Here is a 22,584-nt window from a genome sequence, read left to right as displayed (position 1 = left end):
CCTTCAGCACCACAAGTTGGTTGAACCTTAATATCATTGCACGATCCTGGCGCTGTCCTTTCAGCAACACGAAGGGCACTCCAATCGCTTAACATAACACAACCAAGATCTGTTGCCTACGCCTTATAGTCCTACTCATCACACTTATTATTACAAATCTTTAACCCTCATCGAATATTCAAAAAAGGATTACAATAATGAGATGTATCCACCAATCCAAAGAAAGGATAGGCAGGAGCTAGACAGCCAGCTGTGCCGCTTTGTCCCATTATTAGGGTTCGAATCCAGGCTGCATCACATCCGGCCGTGATTGGGAGTCGCGTAGGGTGGCGCACAATTTGCCCAGCATTGGCCGGGGTAGGCCGTCATTGTAAATGAGTATTTGTTCTTAAAACTGACTTGCCTGGTAAAAATAAAATAAAAAAACTATCTTGTCAGTACAGTATATCCATAATCTTTGCCAATACAAACTTTGAGGAAATTATGATGTCATTTAATTTTTATTTTGCGCTACAATAGATTCACTCCATCCTATTCATTCCTATTGAGGACTGCTCCTTCTAGGGAGTGCCAATATGGCCGACCGGTGGCTTCAAAGCCTCTCAATGGCCAATACATAGCATCAGCAATCCAGGGTTTTTATAATGTACGTCATTGGTGTGCACTGCGGAGGCCCGTCAGAGGCTTGATCACTTTGGCCAATCAGAACGTTGAAACACTGCAGCATGAAGTTCACTAAGGATGGCAAGTTCACAAATTCTGATTTGTGGGCTTCAAAAGAAGAAGAAGATGCGGACAAGTCACTGAAGCATTTCAATAAAAGATTTGTGGACACGTCCAGAGTAACGTTGAGACAGTTAGCCATCCAGACTCCTTTGTACTGGTTAGATGGATAGATAGCCAATCACAGATTCTATACCAACATTTAATTAATTGTGATTCACTCGCCTGACAGATCACGCCATGGTCCTCTCCATATCTGCCTGGCGGATACATATGGATGGAGTGTAAGATGGCTCAATTGCACAGTGTTGAATTTTTTCTTGTCTTCCTTGAAATTGATGTTCTGTTTAATCTTGTTTCTGTTTTATCTTGTGTGTATGTGTTAGCTGGAGGGTGACGAGGCTTTCCAGGAGTTTGTGTCAGTGCATCATAACCGCAGCCAGTTGCCTACCTGGGCCAATGACTCTCTGCCCCAATCAGCAGCCCCCGAGACTGGCCGGGGAGGAGTCAGAAGAAGAAGCCTGCCTTGGATGATTACCTCAACTTTGAGTCAGACGAGAAGAAGAAGGATGAGGAGTAAGATGAGGAAGAAGACCAGGTTAGGTACACATGCCTACATAGACCCTTTGTTTGACAGATGCTGGTAAATGTGTGTGTGTAAACAGTGTGTTTTCATTGTCAGGTGCTAATAAAGAGGCTCTGAAGTCTGACCTGTCTGATATGGAGTACCTGTGGCGCAGAGACGGGGTGCTGCGGAGGATGAAGATGATGAGGAAGATGAGCCTGCCCATATGCAGCAGACAGACAGACAGTGCCTATGAGAGTGGGGATAGAGACGGTATCCAGAGGGCCAAAGCACCAGTCCCTTCACTGGATAAAAGCCAGGGCAAACCTAGCAAGCCTGTCAAACAGCAGGAGGTTGGGCAAATGCCTAACCTTTAACACCTAGCATTTGACCTGCACCCCTGACCCACAGACCTTGGGATTTAAACTCAAATCTTACCTTCATTGAAATGATGGAGGATAGCAGTTAAAACGGCATATGGTGTAGCATTCTGACAGTGAAATTAGGGTTGAGGGTTTTCATTGCCGTATCCCCTTTGGTAATGTGTGTGTGTGTCCCTATCTCTCTGTGCCCCATAGACTGAATCCACAGTGAAACTGCGAGAATGTCCCTTCAACGTCAAAGAGGTGAGTGTGTGTGGCTTGATGTGGAGTTCAGAGGTGGGGAAAGGGTTTATTTATGCGTGACATCTTGGGTTGTTTATGTGTGATATAAACAGCAACAAGTGCGAGAGTTCATGACTACTCTGAAGCCTGCAGCCATTTGAATCATCAAGAATGCCACCGGCAACAAAACCAAGTATATGTATGTGGACCTGCGCTCAGAAGAGGTGAAAAAGGCTCTGAAGAAGAACAAAGATTACATGGGTGAGAATCAAACTGTGTGTGTGTGTGTGTGTGTGTGTGTGTGTGCGCTTGTTCGTAATCCTCACGGAGAATAAAAAGTTATGTACTGTGTGTGTTTGTCCGAAAGGTTGCTCTACATTGAGGTGTTTCAGACAAGTGTGAGGGGCAGGTGGAGAAAGGAAGCGAGAGGAGATGAAGGAAGATGAAGAGGAGGAAGATGTAGCAGAGTCAGGAATACTCTCCACAAGGAACCTGCCCTAAACCTGCACAGAAGAGGAGCTCCAAGACGTTTTCACAAAGCATGGTATGTACATACACGCACATATACTGTATCAAATCAAATCACATTTTATTTGTCATATGAGCCGAATACAACAGGTGTAGACCTTACAGTGAAATGCTTACTTACAAGCCCTTATAACTAACAATGCAGTTTTAAGAAAAATAAGAAATAAAAGTATCAAAAATGTAAAGAGCAGCAGTAAAATAACAATAGCCAGGCTATATACAGGGGGTACCGGTACAGAGTCAATGTGTGGGGGCACCGGTTAGTCAAGGTAATTGAGGTAATTTATACATGTATGTAACGAACGTCGTCGGGAGAAGAAGAAGAGGACCAAGGTGCAGCGTGGTAAGTGTTCATTTTAATGTTATAAAATAAACTGAACACTGAAATGACAAAAACAGCAAAGAGCGAGAACGAAACGAAACAGTTCTGTAAGGTATACACAAAACAGAAAACAACTACCCACAACACACAGGTGGAAAAAGGCTACCTAAGTATGGTTCTCAATCAGAGACAACGATTGACAGCTGCCTCTGATTGGGAACCATACCAGGCCAAACACATAGAAATACAAAACAAGGACAACATAGAACACCAGACATAGAATGCCCACCCAAACCAACCAAAATAGAGACAAAAAAAGGATCTCTAAGGTCAGGGCGTGACAATGTAGGTAGAGTTATTAAAGTGACTTATGCATAGATAATAACAGAGAGTAGCAGCAGCGTAAAAGATTGTGGGGAGGGGGGATTTGGGGGGGGGGGGGGGCAATGCACTTAGTCTGGGTAACCATTTGATTAGATGTTCAGTTGTCTTATGGCTTGGGGGTAAAAGCTGTTTAGAAGCCCCTTGGCGTTCCGGTATGACTTGGCATTCCGGTAGCAGAGAGAACAGTCTATGACTAGTGTGGCTGGTGTCTTTGACAATTTTTAGGGCCTTCCTCTGACACTGCCTGGTATAGAGGTCCTGGATGGCAGGAAGCTTGGCACCAGCGATGTACTGGGCCGTACTTACTACCCTCTGTAGTGCCTTGCAGTCGAAGGCCGAGCAGTTGCCATACGAGGCAGTGATGCAACCAGTCAGGATGCTCTCGATGGTGCAGCTGTAGAACTTTTTGAGGATCTGAGGACCCATGCCAAATCTTTTCAGTCTCCTGAGGGGGAATAGGTTTTGTTGTGCCCTCTTCACACCTGTCTTGGTGTGCTTGGACCATAGTTAGTTTGTTGGTGATGTGAACACCAAGGAACTTGAAGCTATCAACCTGCTCCACTACAGCCCCGTCGATGAGAATGGGGGCGTGTTCGTTCCTCCTTTTCCTGTAGTCCACAATCATCTCCTTGGTCTTGAACAGGTTGAGGGAGAGGGTGTTGTCCTGGCACCACGCGGCCAGGACTGTGACCTCCTCCCTATATGCTGTCTCGTCGTTCTTGGTGATCAGTCCTACCACTATTGTGTCATCAGCAAACTTAATGATGGTGTTGGAGTCGTGCCTGGCCGTGCAGTCATGAGTGAACAGGGAGTACAGGAGGGGACTGAGCACGCACCCCTGAGGGGCCCCCGTGTTGAGGATCAGCGTGGCGGATGTGTTGTTACATACCCTTACCACCTGGGGGCGGCCCGTCAGGAAGTCCAGGATCCAGTTGCAGAGGGAGGTGTTTAGTCCCAGGGTCCTTAGCTTAGTGATGAGCTGTGAGGGCACTATTGTGTTGAACACTGAGCTGTAGTCAATGAATAGCATTCTCACATACAGTGGGGAGAACAAGTATTTGATACACTGCCGATTTTGCAGGTTTTCCTACTTACAAAGCATGTAGAGGTCTGTCATTTTTATCATAGGTACACTTCAACTGTGAGAGACGGAATCTAAAACAAAAATCCAGAAAATCACATTGTATGATTTTTAAGTAATTAATTTGCATTTTATTGCATGACATAAGTATTTGATCACCTACCAACCAGTAAGAATTCCGGCTCTCACAGACCTGTTAGTTTTTCTTTAAGAAGCCCTCCTGTTCTCCACTCATTACCTGTATTAACTGCACCTGTTTGAACTCGTTACCTGTATAAAAGACACCTGTCCACACACTCAATCAAACAGACTCCAACCTCTCCACAATGGCCAAGACCAGAGAGCTGTGTAAGGACATCAGGGATAAATTGTAGACCTGTACAAGGCTGGGATGGGCTACAGGACAATAGCCAAGCAGCTTGGTGAGAAGGCAACAACTGTTGGCACAATTATTAGAAAATGAAAGAAGTTCAAGATGACGGTCAATCACCCTCGGTCTGGGGCTCCATGCAAGATCTCACCTCGTGGGGCATCAATGATCATGAGGAATGTGAGGGATCAGCCCAGAACTACACGGCAGGACCTGGTCAATGACCTGAAGAGAGCTGGGACCACAGTCTCAAAGAAAACCATTAGTAACACACTACGCCGTCATGGATTAAAATCCTGCAGCGCACGCAAGGTCCCCCTGCTCAAGCCAGCGCATGTCCAGGCCCGTCTGAAGTTTGCCAATGACCATCTGGATGATCCAGAGGAGGAATGGGAGAAGGTCATGTGGTCTGATGAGACAAAAATAGAGCTTTTTGCTCTAAACTCCACTCGCCGTGTTTGGAGGAATAGAAGGATGAGTACAACCCCAAGAACACCATCCCAACCGTGAAGCATGGAGGTGGAAACATCATTCTTTGGGGATGCTTTTCTGCAAAGGGGACAGGACGACTGCACCGTATTGAGGGGAGGATGGATGGGGCCATGTATCGCGAGATCTTGACCAACAACCTCCTTCCCTCAGTAAGAGCATTGAAGATGGGTCGTGGCTGGGTCTTCCAGCATGACAACGACCCGAAACACACAGCCAGGGCAACTAAGGAGTGGCTCCGTAAGAAGCATCTCAAGGTCCTGGAGTGGCCTAGCCAGTCTCCAGACCTGAACCCAATAGAAAATCTTTGGAGGGAGCCGAAAGTCCGTATTGCCCAGCGAAAGCCCCGAAACCTGAAGGATCTGGAGAAGGTCTGTATGGAGGAGTGGGCCAAAATCCCTGCTGCAGTGTGTGCAAACCTGGTCAAGAACTACAGGAAACGTATGATCTCTGTAATTGCAAACTAAGGTTTCTGTACCAAATATTAAGTTCTGCTTTTCTGATGTATCAAATACTTATGTCATGCAATAAAATGCAAATTATTTACTTAAAAATCATACAATGTGATTTTCTGGATTTTTGTTTTAGATTCCGTCTCTCACAGTTGAAGTGTACCTATGATAAAAATTACAGACCTCTACATGCTTTGTAAGTAGGAAAACTTGCAAAATCGGCAGTGTATCAAATACTTGTTCTCCCCACTGTAGGTGTTCCTTTTGTCCAGGTGTGAAAGGGCAGTGTGGAGTGCAATAGAGATTACATCATCTGTGGATCTGTTGGGGCGGTGTGCAAATTGGAGTGAGTCTAGGGTTTCTGGGATAATGGAGTTGATGTGAGCCATGACCAGCATTTCAAAGAATTTCATGGCTACAGACGTGAGTAGTCCTTTAGGCAGGTTACCTTAGCGTTCCTGGGCACAGGGACTATGGTGGTCTGCTTGAAACATGTTGGTATTACACACTCAGACATGGAGAGGTTGAAAATGTCAGTGAAGACACCTGCCAGTTGTTCAGCGAGTGCTCGTTGTACACGTCCTGGTAATCCGTCTGGCCCTGCGGACTTGTGAATGTTGCCCTGTTTAAAGGTCTTACTGAGATCGGCTGCAGAGATCGGGATCACACAGTCGTCCGGAACAGCTGATGCTCTCATGCATGTTTCAGTGTTACTTGCCTCGAAGCGAGCATAGAAGTAATTTAGCTCGTCTGGTAGGCTCGTGTCACTGGGCAGCTCTCGGCTGTGCTTCCTTCTGTAATCTGTAATAGTTTGCAAGCCCTGCCACATCCGACTAGCGTCAGAGCCGGTGTAGTATGATTCGATCTTAGTCCTGTATGGACGTTCTGCCTGTTTGATGGTTCGTCGGAGGGCATAGCGGGATTTTTTTATAAGCTTAGGAGTCCCACTCCTTGAAAGCGGCAGCTCTACCCTTTAGCTCAGTGCAGATGTTGCCTGTAATCCATGGCTTCTGGTCGGGGTATGTATGTACAGTCACTGTGGGGATGACGTCATCGATGCACTTATTGAAGAAACCAGTGACTGATGTGGTGTACTCCTCAATGCCATCGGAAGAATCCCGGAACATATTCCAGTCTGTGCTAGCAAAACATTCCTGTAGCTTAGCATCTGCTTCATCTGACCACTTTTTTATTTGCCAAATGGAGGGCGAGGGAGAGCTTTGTACGCGTCTCTGTGTGTGAAGTAAAGGTGGTCTAGAGTTTTTTTCCCCTCCGGTTGCACATTTAACATGCTGGTAGAAATGAGGTAAAACGGATTTAAGTTTTCCTGCATTAAAGTCGCCGGCCACTAGGAGCGTCGCCTCTGGATGAGCATTTTCCTGTTTGCTTATGGCGGTATACAGCTCATTGAGTGCGGCCTTAGTTCCAGCATTGTTCTGTGGTGGTATGTAGACAGCTATGGAAAATACAGATGAAAACTCTCTAGATAGATAGTGTGGTCTACAGCTTATCATGAGATACTCTACCTCAGGTGAACAAAACCTTAAGACTTCATTAGATATTTTGCACCAGCTGTTGTTTACAAATATCCATAGACCGCCATCCCTTGTCTAACCAGAGCTGCTGTTCTATCCTGCCGATATAGTGTATAACACGCCAGCTGTATGTTATTCATGTCGTCGTTCAGCCACTACTCGGTGAAACATAAGAAATTACAGTTTTTAATGTCCCGTTAGTAGGATATACGTGCTTTTAGTTCGTCCAATTTATTATCCAGCGATTGTACGTTGGCCAATAGTACCGATGGCAAAGTCAGATTAGCCACTCGTCGGCGGATCCTCACAAGGTACCCCGATCTCCTTCCGCGATTCTTTTTCCATCTCTTTCTCCTGCGAATGACGGGGATGAGGGCCTGTTTGGGTGTCTGGAGTAAATCCCTCTCGTCCGACTCATTAAAGAGAAATTCTTCATCCAGTTCAAGGTGAGTAATCACTGTTCTGATTTCCAGAAGCTCTTTTTGGTCATAAGAGACGGTAGCAGCAACATTATGTACGAAATATGTTACAAACAATGCGAAAAAACAAACAAAATATCACAGTTGGTTAAGAACCCATAAAACGGCAGCCATCCCCTCCGGCGCCATCTTCACAAAACAGGAGTCCACATATGATTGTTAACACGCACACTTAGTGTTTCCCCTATATTCATTTAGCAGTGCCGGACCGCCTCTGCTTAATGGTTGCTGCCACAAATTATTTTCACCAAGAAAAATGATTTATTTATTTAGAAAATAATTTTTTAGATGGTAAAATGTTTTCAGTATAAACGTAAATGACTAAAACTGGATTTGAAGTGTGTAAAAAATATAATGGAGCTATATATTTTTTTAAAAATAAGATCATCTTTGAGAACTAACAATCACCAAAATAAAAACTAGACAGTCTGAAGAATCTAAAATTCCCTAAATGTAATGGCATGGGGCCCCCATTGATTTTGTTAGAAAATTTGCTTCATAACTGTCACTGTCATGTCATGTTGTACTTCTTGTTGACGAAGTTCGTGCTAATGTTTTTGAGCTAGCGCCCAATAGACTCCCATTCACTCCTTAAAGGAGAGCACTCCTTGTCTCAGAATCGCCAAGAATGCACCGTACGGCCCATTGACGTAGCATTGGCAACGTTTCCCATCTACTCAAAAGTATATCTGCCGTTGTGAATGTCAGACTCCACTCTGGAATTCTGGTTGAGAGCTTTGAAAAATGGCAGCGTGTAGTGCGGACGAAATAGAGAAGAAGTTGGTGAAGCAACAGCTGTGCTGGAATGCGAACTATATGGGTATCAGTTTCTATAGTATGGAGCGGGAGGATGAGGGTCAATGACCAGAATGGTCAGTAGTGGAAAGATACAGAAAGCAGTGGATCGTCTAGTAAAGAATGTATAAAGAGGGCCAAGGTGGGAATCAAGAGTAATGATGTGTTGTAGTGGAAAGTGGTGACAGTGTTTGATGAGACCACAGGGCCTCACTTACACTCTATCTGACTAACTAATGCCGTAGAGAAAGAGGTAGGTGAAGTGAAATTAGCTTGGTTCATTGGAATTGGTAGATTGTTAATATTTTGTGGTAGCCAGGCTCAGCAAAAGAAGATTCTGAAAATGGAAAAGCTTTATGGGAAGAAGATTAAAAGCCATGTCCCTGGTGCTTATGCTAGGTTTGGGGAGTCATCATTGGGGTCCCAATATCTATGTCCATAGATGATATTAAAGAAAATGTGAAGGGAGGAAGAGTGATTGGGGCCAAAAGTTTGATCAGTAGGAAAGAAAGACAAAGAAGTGAGAGCCTATCAGTGCTGCTGAGGTTTGAGAAGGTTATGCCTGGGAAAGTACAAATAGGATTCCTTAGTTTCAATGTCAAAGAATTTGTCCCATCCCCATTGCGGTGTTTTAAATGCCAAAAAATGGGACACGTAGCTATTCAATGTAAATGAAGGAAAATATGTGCTGTTGTAATTGTGTGTGTTGTGGGGGACATAGTGCAGCGTTTGGTAAATGCCAGGTGCAGAAAGGGGCTAGAGAGGCTTAGAGATATAGAATTAGTCATGATGTATTGTGTGCAGATGCCATAAGACAGATTGGTGGAACAACAGTGTGGGATGACGGAGCTTCCACGGCTGCTCCTGTAGTAAGTGGACCTCATGTCGGAGCTGGTGTTTCTGCTGGTCCTGGCATGGTTTGGAGGCCTGTTCAGAAATCTTGCGTTGATGAATGTGCGGTGTCAAAGGACACTTTTATTGGTAAGGTTATCAATACGTCTCGGGGTGTGGAAAGCAAAAATGCCAGGTTGAAGGTTATTGTGGAGAAAGCAAAAGGGATATTTGGGGTAACAGATGTTACTGTTGAAATTGTTGTTGACATGGTTGTTGACAATCCTGAAGGTGGAGTGTTTCAGCATGATATAGATACAGTTTAATGGGGTAGGGGGGTTGGGGAGGGTGTGGTAGAAGTTAGTAGGAATTTATTTGTTTTTAATTTTATTTTCATGGTAGTACAGAATTGGGCAGATCGTGATTGATTGTACATTCCAGCACAGTAGGTGGCGGCATGTACTTTAATAATTGCTTGCGGACCGCCATGATATCATAGAAGAGTATAACAGTGAGGATGTCCAGGAGACTCGCCAGTTCCTGTTAGACAACCACGTTTGTCTGGACTCCTTCAGTCAGGTATGTTGCAAAATACTGTCTAGGATTTGCTAACAGTGCATTAAGAAGAGAACATTATTTAAAGTTCATAACATTATTTAACATTTTGATCACTTTGGATTCTGTTTATTTGTGTGTGTGTGTGTGTGTGTTTAGGCGCAGGGGCCTCGTGGCACGTGTGTGTTCCTGGTGAAGAACCTTCCAGCGGGAGTGAAGGTCGAGGACCTGGAGGTGCTGTTCTCATAGCATGGCACCCTGGGTAGAGTGCTGCTGCCGCCTGCTGGCCTAACTGCCATAATAGAATACCTTGAGCCCACTGAGGCAAGGTGTGTGTGTGTTCCATATAAATGTGGCCTCTAATGCGAAAATAGGACTGAATATGCATATTCATTACATTTGTATTGGCAGAATGCTGTCTGAAGAAGACCATGGTCGCGTTCAGTTTAAGTGTACTGTAACATACTGTCGCTCTCCTTCTGTCTGCCTCACTTTCTAGTTCTAGCACGTTCCCCTATACTTAGAGTGGGCCCCGATAGGAGTGTTCTCAGCAGCCATGCCCAATAAGACACACCAATTCCCGGAGCCCACTACCAAAACCTCAGCACAGGAAGAGGAGGAAGAAGAAGCATCAGGATCACAGTGCTAGCTGTGCCACTAGAGATCCTGGTTCGAGTCTGGGCTCTGTCGAAGCTGGCCGCGACCGGTAGACCCATGGGGTGGCGCACAATTGGCCCAGCATCTTCCGTGTTAGGGGAGGGTTTGGCCAGCAGGGATGTTCTTGTCCCATCGCGCACTAGCGACTCCTGTGGTGGGCCGGGCGCAGTGCACGCTAACAAGGTCGCCAGGTGTACGGTGTTTCCTTCGACACATTGGTGCGGCTGGCTTCCGGGTTAAGCGGGCATTGTGCCAAGAAGCAGTGCGGCTTGGCTGGGTTGTGTTTCGGAGGATGCACGGCTCTCGACCTTCGCCTCTCCCGAGTCCATACGGGAGTTGCAGCGATGGGACAAGACTGTAACTACCAATTGGATACCACAAAATTGGGGAGAAAAAGGGGTATAATAATAACAAATAAAGAAGAAGCACTGGGATCAACACTCTTCATCAAGAAGCTCAACTTCATTACAACAGAGGAGACTTCGCGAGAGGTAGGGTAATACTGTTAGATTTATGGAATCGGGGTTAGAGGATGAGAGTTATAGGTTGAGGGATAAAGGATGAGTCAGAGGATGGGGAGAAGGGTTAGAAGTTTTATAGAATCTCATGTTTTTGGTTTGTGTTTTGGTTTCTTTAGACCTTCTCCAAATGCGGCACAGTGAATACCTCTATTTCCAAGAAAAAATACAAGACTGGTACTGAACATTACATTTAGAATGAACCTTTAGACTCACACTGAACATTTAGGTTGAACATGTGTGAATTTCAGTGTTGTCTCAGTGCTGTTTTGTCCTTATAGGTCGGCTGTTGTCCGTGGGTTATGGCTTTGTCACCTATCAGACACTGAAGGCAGCAGAGAAGGCCATAAGGCAGCTACAGGTACTGACCCTAGTACTGATCCTTGACACCTAACCTTTAACCCCTACACCTACAGATACTGACCTCACACTTATCTCTCTCACCCTGTCTATTGGTCAGTCTCTCCTCCCCCATCTCTCTTTCTCTTAGTACTGCAGTGTGGCTGACCACCAGTTGGAGTTGAAAGTCTCTGAGAGTGCCACCAAGAGAGTCACTCCATCATACTGACCATGGTTACACAAATTAACAACAAACTAATAGTAATAACAGTACTTATAAGCCACTTATAATGACACAATGCTGATTTTCTCCTTATAGATATGGGAGCATTGGAACAGAGATGCTGTGAGTTGAGGTGCAGGTGAAACGTTTAATAAAACAACAAACGAGACAACATAACAGTGGCATTTACACATGAACACAGGAACAAAACTGACTGAGGAAGGAACCCAAGGGAGTGACAGATATAGGGGAGGTAATCAGGAAGGTAATGGAGTTCAGGTGAGTATCATGATGATCTGCAGGTGCGTGTAATGATGGATCCCAGGACCGGTGGTTAGTATACAGGGGACGATGAACGCTGGAGGGGAGGAGTGGGAGTAGACGTGACAAGCATTTTCAAATTATTTGTCGCCTTAGCTTGCTACATAACTTCTGAGTGATAGGAAGCACGAGCAATCAGCCTACACCATTGTGTTCACACCCGTCATCGCTATGACAACTAGCGTAGCTATGTCAGAAAAATGACTGCTGTCTGAACACACACATCCGATTTGGTCACTTGTAACTTATTATTCCAAAGCGGATTTGAAAAACAAAAGTGATTTGAGCATTAAGGCCTGTACTGTGAACAAGGCTTCAGTCACTCTCACACTGATAATGATGATGATATGTGTATCCTCTCCAGCACGTTTGGGGAGCTGAAGACTGTTCGTCTGCCAAAGAAGGCGCCCGGTACCGGCACCGGGGTTCACAGCGGGTTTGGCTTTGTAGACTTCCTCACAAAACAGGATGCCAAGGTGAGTGAGGGTGAATGACCACGGTGTGTGTTATTTCTTGTTTCCCCTCTAAAAAAACATTATTGTTGCTGTACATTACTGTTGAGGGGTGTTATTTCTTGAATCCACGGTAGAAAGCATTCTCTGCGCTGTGCCATAGCTACTGTACCATCTGTACGGGAGGCAGCTGGTTCTACAGTGGGCCGAAGACACTAACCCTAACCCTAACCCTAACCCTAAATCACACCCCTTAACCACAACCCAGCCCTGATTGGTGCCTGTGGCCCCATGTGGGTAGGACTGACTGAATAATCTGGACCTAGTGACAGGAGAAGGAGGCATCAGAAAGAGCAGAACTCGGCAGAAGCCAATTCTTTTGTCAGTGATTCTGCGCAGTGCCTTGCCAATCCAATCCTCTCGAGCACACTGAGGGACTTTGACAGTGTTGTTGAGACAAGAGAAAAACACATCTCAGTAAGAGAGCCCTGACGATGACATAAAATAAATGTTTGTCACATGCGCCAAATACAACAGTGAAATGCTTACTTACAAGCCCTTAACAAATAATGTTTGTAAAAAAAAGTATTCAAGTATTTACTAAAATAAACTGAAGTAAAAAACTAAGTAATAATAATCTAACTAATAATTAAGGAGCAACAATAAAATAACAGTGAGGCTATATACAGGGTTGTCAGCTCGGGGATTTGATCTTGCAACCTTTCCATTACTAGTCCAACGCTCTAACCACTAGGCTACCCTGCCCTCCTGATGATGATATGGTTATTTGTACTCAACAATTAAATGTTATCCATTTGATAAAGTGGCTTTGAGGGTTTGTTTTTAATTAATTGCATTTTTATTTTATCAGAGAGAACTTATATCACCTATGTTAGAGGGTGAGGACTTTTATTTTGAAATTCCTTCCTCAGGTGTCGTCACATAACCCACATTAGTAAAGATGTCTGACAGGCGCACACACAAGTCAACAATTGTGAAGATTTCTATGTTTTTATGTGTTTTGTATTTATCATGGACGCCTGTTCAGACCGAGATTAATTCTGCAGTTCTCGATAAACAAACTGGCCAGCTGTCTCTACAAGAGGGTTTCCGAGACGACTATGTAGCCTGGGCGAACTTTACCGACGACATCAAGAACTCAGGGTGAATTCCTCTGCGCACTATCGCCCTGGACCAGCGCTAATGTAGCTAACGTTACATAGACGAAGCAGGACAAAAAAAATATGCATTTGGGTAGAGCAAGTTACAACGAGCAGTTTAGCAAAACATGGGCTCTCATAAAATGTATTTAGTCTAGACAACATTGGCTTGACAATGGGGATAGGACAGGCTATGTACTATAATCGATTTTAGTCAAATGTGAGTGCCTGTTCTATTACATCTATTGTGATAAAAGAGCATTCCCATTATTATTCAGGGTTGTAGTTTACCTGTGTGTCATCCAAATCGACCCCATAGAGTAGACCAGGGGTTACCAAACTTTAATCGTCCACGACCCCATTTTGATATCTGAAAATTCTTGCGACCCCAACCATGTGAAAAACAGGTTAATGTAATTAACATATTTACTTTTTTATTTGGGGCTATAGCAGTAAATTGCAAAACATTCTAAAAGTATTTCAGATTTTTTTCTAAACTCACGATCACATACTTCTAATGTGGGGCTATGACAGATTAGTCTGACATGTCTAATGCCGCGTTCAAAACAATTGGGAACTCGGAAATCTACGACTTCACTGCGTTCAAGACAACTGGGAACTCGGAACAAAAATTGGTCCGACTGAAATCATTGTTAGGTCATCCAACTCGGAATTCTAAGTCGGAACTCTGCCTCTTTCTAAAGCTCCGACCTGAAGATCACTGACGTCATGATTTGACCTCAGTTTGAAAGCACCATTATCTCACCACCACTAATGAGATGGGTGTGCATGAAGCATGTCACTTCGGAGCTTCTCAAAGGCAGGGGGAGTAGTCAACAGTGCACACTTCATCTCTGCTGTCACATCCAACCTGGATTGATATTTGGTTTTAATGCAGACGAGAGCACTGCTGACTGCAGCTTCACACAGATATGAGCTGGCGAAGGTTACCTTGAGTTTTAATGCTCTGAGAGAGATGGCAGGGTATTCCCTTTGAGTCGACCAAAACTCCTCCCTAGTAACCCGTGATTGCGTTCTCTGCAGCATTCGGTCACATGACAGCTCGAAAGGCCGCAGTTGACTGTTGCACTTGTATAGTTCCAATTTGAGCGTAACGTTTAAGTGCGGCCTTTTCCTACGATCTAAGGGCATTCTCTAGTTGAATTAAATATTTTAGATTTCAAAAATGTTCTTTTAGATTTTGAAAGGTTAACCACATTACAATGATTTTGAGATACAAAGAAGATATATAAAACATTTTGGGGGTGGAAATTTGTCTGCGACCCCCGTTTTCATACCCTTAGTTTGGGAACCGCTGGAGTAGACACCCAAAGACTTTCCTAGCAAGTCAGGTCGTGATCAGAGTAAAACTCCTTACCCAAATACATTTTTATGTATATTCACTAAGTGTTCTCTCCCTCAGCTGGTCATATCTGGAAGTGACCACTAGCGGACGCTATAATGATAGCATCCAAGCGTACGCTGCCGGGGCCGTTGAAGCTGCAGTCAGCTCCGAGGTAATGTAGAGAGACAGTCACCCTAACCCTGCTGGGGCAGTGGGGTCTAAGGTCGTGTTCCCCTGCTCAGACATTGTTGACATTGCTGACAAATGCCAGATCTTACAAACATTAGAGCAGTCTGGTGCCCGACGGCACAATCGATGACATAGCAACCATTGGTTGATCCATGCAACATCTGAACAGAGGAACACGACCCAAATCTATAGCTGATCTATTTGTGTGTTTGTGTCATAGCTGATCTATAAGCACTGGATGAACACACTTATGGGGTACTGCGGTCCATTTACATTTGAGTCAGAATTCTGTCACAGACTGAAGGATTACATCACCACCAACCTACAGTGGGTCAGACAGCAGATAGAGGAGCATCCACACTGTCCCTACTGGCACCAGGTATTGGCTGAGTCTGGGTCAGCCAATGTGCAAAATCACCAAGTATCTACTCCTTTTTCTCTGTGTCTAAACAGTAAATAACTTACTAGAGTGGATCATTCAGTACATACTTGGGATCTAATAAGAACGCCTTAGTAGAGGACGTTTTGTATTTAGACTTTCTCTCGCTTAGGTGTGGTTGGTGTTGCTGCAGCTGAAAGGTCTGGAAGATGGCTACAATGATCAGCTGTCATTTCCCAGAGGCCCTTTCACTCTCAACCCCTTCGGCTTCCTGTAAGTGTGGTCTGTGACCTCTGATGGGTTAGAGCTCCCCCATAGAAAATGATAGAGGACTCTAGTGCCCAAAAGCCATTTTAGCATGGGCAGCGCCATTCAGGACTTAAACTATTTTGAAGTAGTCAACTGGGTGGGACTTAATTCCATCACATAATTCCATCCAGGTCATCAGAAGGGGTCAGCCAATGAATAATACTTGTGAGCTAACATTCCATAACTGCAGGTGGCAGTAAATCGCCAACCTTGGCTTTATCTTTTCAAACAACACACTGCAAGTGGCATGCACCCTTTCAGTTTGTTTACCAACTCATAGAAGTAGTAGAAGAAAATTGACTACTTCAAAATGGAAATGGCCTCAATGGTGCTGCCCGTCCACTCACAGACGGCATAATTGGACAGATACAAAGAAGAGTCCTCTATGATTCTCCATGAGATCAGCGCAGCAGTGAGTTTCTGTAAGCACCCCTGATTTTACTCACCAAGAGTACCCATCTCAGGAATAATGTGAGGGGTTCCAATGGGGATTTTTTTCGGGTGAGCTAAATCAAGTGCACCTTGCTAAACATCTATGACCAAACCCTCTATTTTTTTGTGGCTATTCCATAGAGAATGATAGAGGCATCTAGTGGCCAAATGGCCAGAGCTATTGAGGGCTTCCACCATTTTAATGTAGTCAACTTAATGGGACTTCCAACTTCATTGGCTGATCCCTCCTGGTGACGCTGCTGGAGTCATGTGCAACCAGGTCATCAGGAGCGATCAGCCAATCGTAACAAATAAGAAAATGTACTACTTCAAAATGGAGATGGCCTCAATGGCACTGCCCGTGATGTCACAGACGCCATAATGGCATGGATACAATGATGAGACGTCTTTCCATCTCTATGGGCTATTCAGACTTTTCCAGATGGGAGGAGACCTGGTGGATCTTGAGGGGGCCCTAAACAAGTCTAGCCAATCACGGACACTGGGCTCTGGCTCCTGCTCCGCCCTCATCAAGCTATTGCCTGGCAACAAGGATCTGCTGGTGTCTCATGATACCTGGAACATCTACCAGGCCATGCTGCGCATCCTAAAGAAGTACCAGTTCGCCTACCGTGTCTCTCCTACAGGTGACCTTTGACCCCTAAAACTCTCATAAGGATAAGTTAACTATGCCTACAGTGTCTCCTAATGTCCCCCCTTTCACCCCTAACATACTCTTAATGAAGCACTCCTGGAAACTCTGCTTGTGAACACTGGGAAAGGCCAACCATGAGTTGTGTGGTTCAGAGTTCTATATTTTATGGTTCTGAGTTTGATTTCTGTGTTCTGTTGTTCTCAGACAGTGATCCGATCCCTGGCGGAACCCAGGCCTTCTCCTCCTACCCAGGGTCCATTTTCTCTGGAGATGACTTCTACATCCTTAGCACCGGGCTGGTGAGAGCTTTGTGTAATATGTGTGTACATAGTATATGTGTGTGTAGTATTTTATTTTAAATAGATGTCCCTCCACAGGTTACCTTGGAGACCAGCATCGACAACAGTAACCCCGCCCTCTGGAAATTTGTTCAACCAACCGGAGCAGTGATGGAGTGGCTGAGGAACATCGTAGCCAATAGGCTGGCTGCATCCGGCAAGGAGTGGGCAGAGATTTTCAGCAAACACAACAGCGGAACGTGAGTCTCTGCAGGCCATCTGAGCGACATTTTCTTCTTCTTCCTGTAGACTCTCATTGACCTATGGATGTCTACCATGTTGGTTATCTCTCCAGTCCTGTCAGACCAGAGCTGGAGATCAGAAAACAAACCCTCAACAAGCTATTTAACTGTCCATTTAAAGGACACTAGGAGATGAAGAGTGAACGGAACTATCCCTTTAAGGAATTAAGTAAAGTAAAAATAACATCACATGAACTTTCACGAGTGGTCAGGTGACCTGAGTGAGATACTTTTTTTTCCGGGGAGGAGCAGAGTTAAGTCAATTCTGTACTGAGTTGCAAATTTCTCTTTAATTCCAATTCAATTCTTGAAATTGGCCACCCCCAAATGTAGCAGAATTTGATTTAAATTTGAATAAAGCAAGTAGACTTTAATTCAATGAAATTAAAATGGCTTATTTATTCTACACATCACCATAGTAATGTTTATTTTGACATAATGTATGGTTACCAATACCATGTAGCATAAGGTTGAAACATTTAATTTTTAAAACTCATTCTCCTTAAACAATTTGAAATAATTTCAGTGGTCTGGAAATATTCTAAGATTGTGTTGTGGGTTGTCTATAATAATTGATAATTCCCTTAATGTTTTTATATTTTTGAAGAAAAAAAACATCTCACGACAAAGAAAAATATTGTTTGACATCTTTGAGTTATAATCAAACTAATATTTGAAATTGTGTATTCTTTGCATGAATAAGTGGCATATGTCAAATGAATGAGCCTTTCATGTTTCACGTCTCAGTTTAATTGGTTTTAATTAAATTCTACTTCCTTCAATTCAAACTCAATTCTTCATTCTGTGGCGTGGGTTGGGGCCAATTCATATATTGAATTCAATTCCTACATTCGACTTGACCCCAACTCTGCTGGGAAGGCAGGCGTGGGACTTATCAGTGACGGCGACTCAGGCCAAAGTCCCCAGAAATCAAAGGTTACTCATGTTGATTTGTAGGGTTAGAGTTAGGGCTATTTAATCTGTCTTCTACAGCTTATCTCAGTCTCTGAGATGTTTTACTTCTCTAGCCTATCTCTAGCATATCTACATACAGTCTGTCGGTTAACAGCCTCTGTTACTCAACGTAGGGGAGTTACAGTGGAACCTAAAAGACTAACTAGTGTCTCATCAATCATCATAAATTACTCAATGGCCTCAATACAGACCCCCCAGACCGTGTAGAATGTCTACCTTTGGAATCAATGCATTCCCTCACTTGTAGGTATGTGTGTGTGTGTGTTAGGTATAATAACCAGTGGATGATAGTGGACTACAGGCATTTCACTCCGGGGATGACAGAGACCAAGGAGCAGCTGTTTACTGTACTGGAGCAGCTCCCGTAAGAGTCAACACAGACACGGGTGGTCACGATACCAGTGTTAAGATACTAGGAATGAAAAGAAACAAAACCTTCATTCATTTCTTGAGGAAAACAGTCCTCATGTTGTTATCCAGAGTCACATTTGTTTATTTTGCAAGCTATATCACACAAATATTTTACATAAAGTAGGGTTTTAAAGGACCATAAAGCTTTTGAAAAATTTGCCAGAAGAAAATCCGGTATCGTAGTATTGCGATCCTGGTATCGCGACAACCCAAGCACGCACACACATTGGAGAAATGTTTTGTGTGTTCTTCCTGCTGTGGTGAGCTGGCTATTTATCAATAACAGCAATAAGTGTGTGTGTGTGGTTCTGATCTGTAGTGGGCTGGTTGTTCACTCTGATAAAACCCAGGAGTTGCTGCAGAAAGGTTACTGGTCCAGTTATAACATCCCGTAAGTACCAATAACAACAAATATATAACTACCACACACTAGTAATGACTATATTATTAATAGGTGGTGACTGTCTGTCTCTCAGGTTTGTTATCATCAACAACAACAAAAATAACCTGTGTATGTGACACACTCTCACTGTGTGTGTGTAGGTACTATGAGGAGGTGTTTAATGCCAGTGGCTGTCGAGAACTGGTTAAACAATTTGGTCCATGGTTCTCTTTGGACATGAACCCTCGAGCCCAGATCTTCAGAAGGAACCAATCGCACATCACAGACATGGACTCCATGGTCCGCCTCATGAGGTACGCTCTTCCAGTCAGAGGCTTCTACACCAGATGTCACAGGAGGGAGAAGGACAGACCTGCATTTAGGCCTATATACACAAGTATCCTTACCTACAGCTGTATACTTACCTACAGCTGTATCCTTACCTACGGTGCATTCGGAAAGTATTCAGACCCCTTGACTTTTTCCACATTTTGTTACGTTACAGCCTTATTCTAAAATTGATTCAATGTTTTTTTCCCCCTCATCAATCTACACACATTACCCCAGAATGACAAAGCGAAAAAAGTTTTTTGCTCCTGACATGCAATGTCAACTGTGGGACCTTATATAAACAGGTGTGTGCCGTTACAAATCATGTCCAATAAATTTAATTTACCACAGGTGGACTCCAATCAAGTTGTAGAAACATCTCAAGGATGATCAATGGAAAGAGGATGCACCTGAGCTCAATTTCGAGTCTCATAGCGAAGAGTCTGAATACTAATGTAAATGTGATATATATTTTTTTAATAAATGTGTATACATTTCTAAAAACCTGTTTTCGCTTTGTCATTATGGGGTATTGTGTGTAGGTGGAGGGGGAAAAAATATATAGAATCCATTTTAGAATAAGGCTGTAACGTAACAAAATGTGGAAAAAGTTAAGTGGTCTGAATACTTTCCGAATGCACTGTGCATTTATAGCCTATGTATGGATATCCCTTCCCTACCCCCCTCTTTTTCTGTAGGTATAATAACTTTAAGGAGGACCCGTTGTCTTGGTGTGAGGGCTGTGACCCGCCTGCTAATGGAGAGAACACCATCTCAGCCCGGTCCGACCTGAACCCGGCTAACGGAACGTATCCCTTCGGAGCGCTGAAGCAGAGACCACATGGAGGAACGGATATGAAGGTAAGGCCATCCTCCACTTTTACTTTCTATTTCTCTAGGTATGAGTTAGGTGAGCTGTTATGACATGCTTCTTGTAGGTGTCACTAATTGGCTGTGTGTGTACCTTTTGGGTGTGTACCTTTGAGTGTGTGTAGGTGACGTCCTACGGGCTGTGGCGTGAGTTTGGCTTCCTGGCAGCGAGTGGACCCACTTGGGACCAGGTACCTGCCTTCCAGTGGAGTTCATCCCCCTACTCAGACCTGATGCACATGGGACACCCTGACACCTGGGCGTTTGCACCTGTAAATGTCACCTGGTCTACCTAACCCTTCTGGTAAATCCTTATTCCTCCTGTCTCCTGATTCTGCCTCTTCGACCCTACTCTCCTCCCTTTCCGCATCCTATGACTTGCACTACCCCCCTTTCCTCCCGGCCGGCTCGGCCCTCCTCCCCTTTCCTCTTGGGGCCTGAGTGATGCGAGCTTACAGAACAGGGCTACAGGCAGCTGAGCGAAAATTTAGGAAAACTAAACTTCAGGAGGACCTATCATCCTTTCACTCCCTCTTCTCTATGACATCCTGCGACTAGTAAGGTCTGGCCGCAGAACAACCTGCACACTCGACACCATCCCCTCCTCCCTTCTCCAGACCTTCTCTGGAGATCTTCTCTTATGCCTCACATCCATCATCAACTCATCCCTGACTACTGGCTTAGTCCAATCAATCTGACTTCAAAATGGCCCGAGTCGCTCCCCACTTCAAGAAACCAACACTCGACTCATCTGACGTCAAAAACTATAGACCTGTATCCCTTCTTTCTTTTCATTCCAAAACACTTCAGCGTGCTGTCTCTGATCAACTTTCTCGTTATTTCTCTAAGAACAATCTTGTTGACCCTAACCAGTCAGGCTTTAAGACGGGTCACTCAACCGAGACTGCTCTTCTCTGTGTGGCGGAGGCTCTCCGCACTGCCAACGCTGACTATCTCTCCTTTGTTCTCATCCTCCTAGATCTATCCGCTGCCTTTGACACTGTGAACCATCATATCCTCCTCTCAACCTTCTCAGGGCTGGGCGTCTCTGCACACTCTTGGATTGCATCCTACCTGGCAGGCCGCTCCTACCAGGTGACGTGGAGAGGATCTGTGTCTGCACCACGTACTCTCACTACTGGTGTTCCCCAGGGCTTGGTTCTAGGTTGAAAACCCTGCTTGTGCCATCAAACCCCTGCAACTTATCCAGAACACTGCAGCGCACCTGGTTTTCAACCTTCCAAAGTTCTCTATTGTCACCCCAGTCCTTCGTACACTCCACTGGCTTCTGGTCAAAGCTCAAATCCACTTCAAGACCATGGTGCTTACCTACGGAACAGCAAGAAGAACTTCCCCTCCCTACCTTCAGGGTATGCTCAAACAGTACACCCCAACCTGAGAACTCCATTCTGCCACCTTCCGTTCTAGCTCTGACTACTGATTTATTTACTTGAGAAAAAATGTACATTCTATGCCTGTGATACAGTATGTGGTTGTCCCACCTAGCTATCTTAAGATGAATGCACTAACTGTAAGTCGCTCTGGATAAGAGTGTCTGCTAACTGACTAAAATTGAACTGTATCCCTTACATTAACCCTACACGTACAGACCCCTCCGTGTCAGAGAATAAACTAAGGGGTGATGGGTTTCATTTCAGAAGGTAAATGATTACAAAAGTAATGTAATGTATTAGGTATACAGTGCAACAGTAAGCTCAGGGTTAGCATGTATATTTACTGCTCTGTTGTGTGAACAATCTTGAGATAAGGAAGTGGGTTTTAACTGGGTTTAAAACATTTTTTATAATGTTTTGCTCGTACTGGCTGTCTCATTGAATGTGATGTGAGATGGGAAAACTTTAAATGGGGCTGGAGTTCCACAAATGACAATTATAGAGGTAGGAAATTGTACTGGGGAAAAATGCACTATTCGTTTGGCCAATAGAGAATGATTAAAATATATATATATATATTTAATCAAACAGTTTAGTGGAGCCTATGTGCCTAATTGAAGTATTCTACCATTTGATTCATGCTGCTATGACACTGGTCAATTTGTTCAATTCATGTTGACCTTATTAGACAGTAATCGCATAAAAACATGTATTACATTTGTTAGCATTTGACAGATGTGCTTTAATACGGTCAATGGTTTTTGGAATTAATTTTGTTTTGAACTTTAATTTATAGCCATGTCATGTGTAGCTTATTTAGAAATACAAAGCTGGCGTTCTGTCTTTTGGTGTCGTACACTGTTGTCGCTGATGGCCCAGACTTTTTTAAGCATTCCTGAAAGCTAACCACAACTGATTTGAAAGAAGGGGAGGGACATAGTCATCACAT

At 44.2% G+C, this 22,584-nt stretch overlaps 1 protein-coding gene and 1 pseudogene across 4 annotated transcripts; both read left to right on the top strand.

Annotated features, from left to right (window-relative positions):
• Positions 1-725: 725 nt before the first annotated feature.
• On the top strand, positions 726-12,428 carry LOC139575328 (probable RNA-binding protein 19; annotated as a pseudogene).
• Positions 12,429-13,181: 753 nt separating this feature from the next.
• On the top strand, positions 13,182-22,478 carry LOC139576708 (putative phospholipase B-like 2). Of its 4 annotated transcripts, none has more exons than XM_071403064.1 (13): positions 13,182-13,388; positions 14,808-14,901; positions 15,139-15,297; positions 15,470-15,570; positions 16,471-16,685; positions 16,898-16,992; positions 17,071-17,231; positions 18,517-18,612; positions 18,979-19,050; positions 19,203-19,355; positions 20,070-20,232; positions 20,367-20,545; positions 21,221-22,478. In XM_071403064.1, exons 1-12 carry the CDS (start codon positions 13,186-13,188, stop codon positions 20,535-20,537), a joined length of 1,683 nt encoding a protein of 560 aa, XP_071259165.1. In that variant the 5' UTR covers positions 13,182-13,185; the 3' UTR covers positions 20,538-20,545; positions 21,221-22,478. The 4 variants fall into 4 exon arrangements, with proteins under 4 accessions (XP_071259165.1, XP_071259164.1, XP_071259163.1 ...); XM_071403063.1 differs by having other exon boundaries at positions 15,139-15,339; positions 21,278-22,478; XM_071403062.1 differs by having other exon boundaries at positions 15,139-15,339.
• Positions 22,479-22,584: the final 106 nt, after the last annotated feature.

The sequence above is a fragment of the Salvelinus alpinus genome, chromosome 5 (genome assembly GCF_045679555.1).
Source record: "Salvelinus alpinus chromosome 5, SLU_Salpinus.1, whole genome shotgun sequence".
NCBI classification, from domain to species: Eukaryota; Metazoa; Chordata; class Actinopteri; order Salmoniformes; family Salmonidae; genus Salvelinus; species Salvelinus alpinus.
Note: the sequence above shows the minus strand (reverse complement) of the source record. Positions and strands in the feature narration are given on the sequence as shown.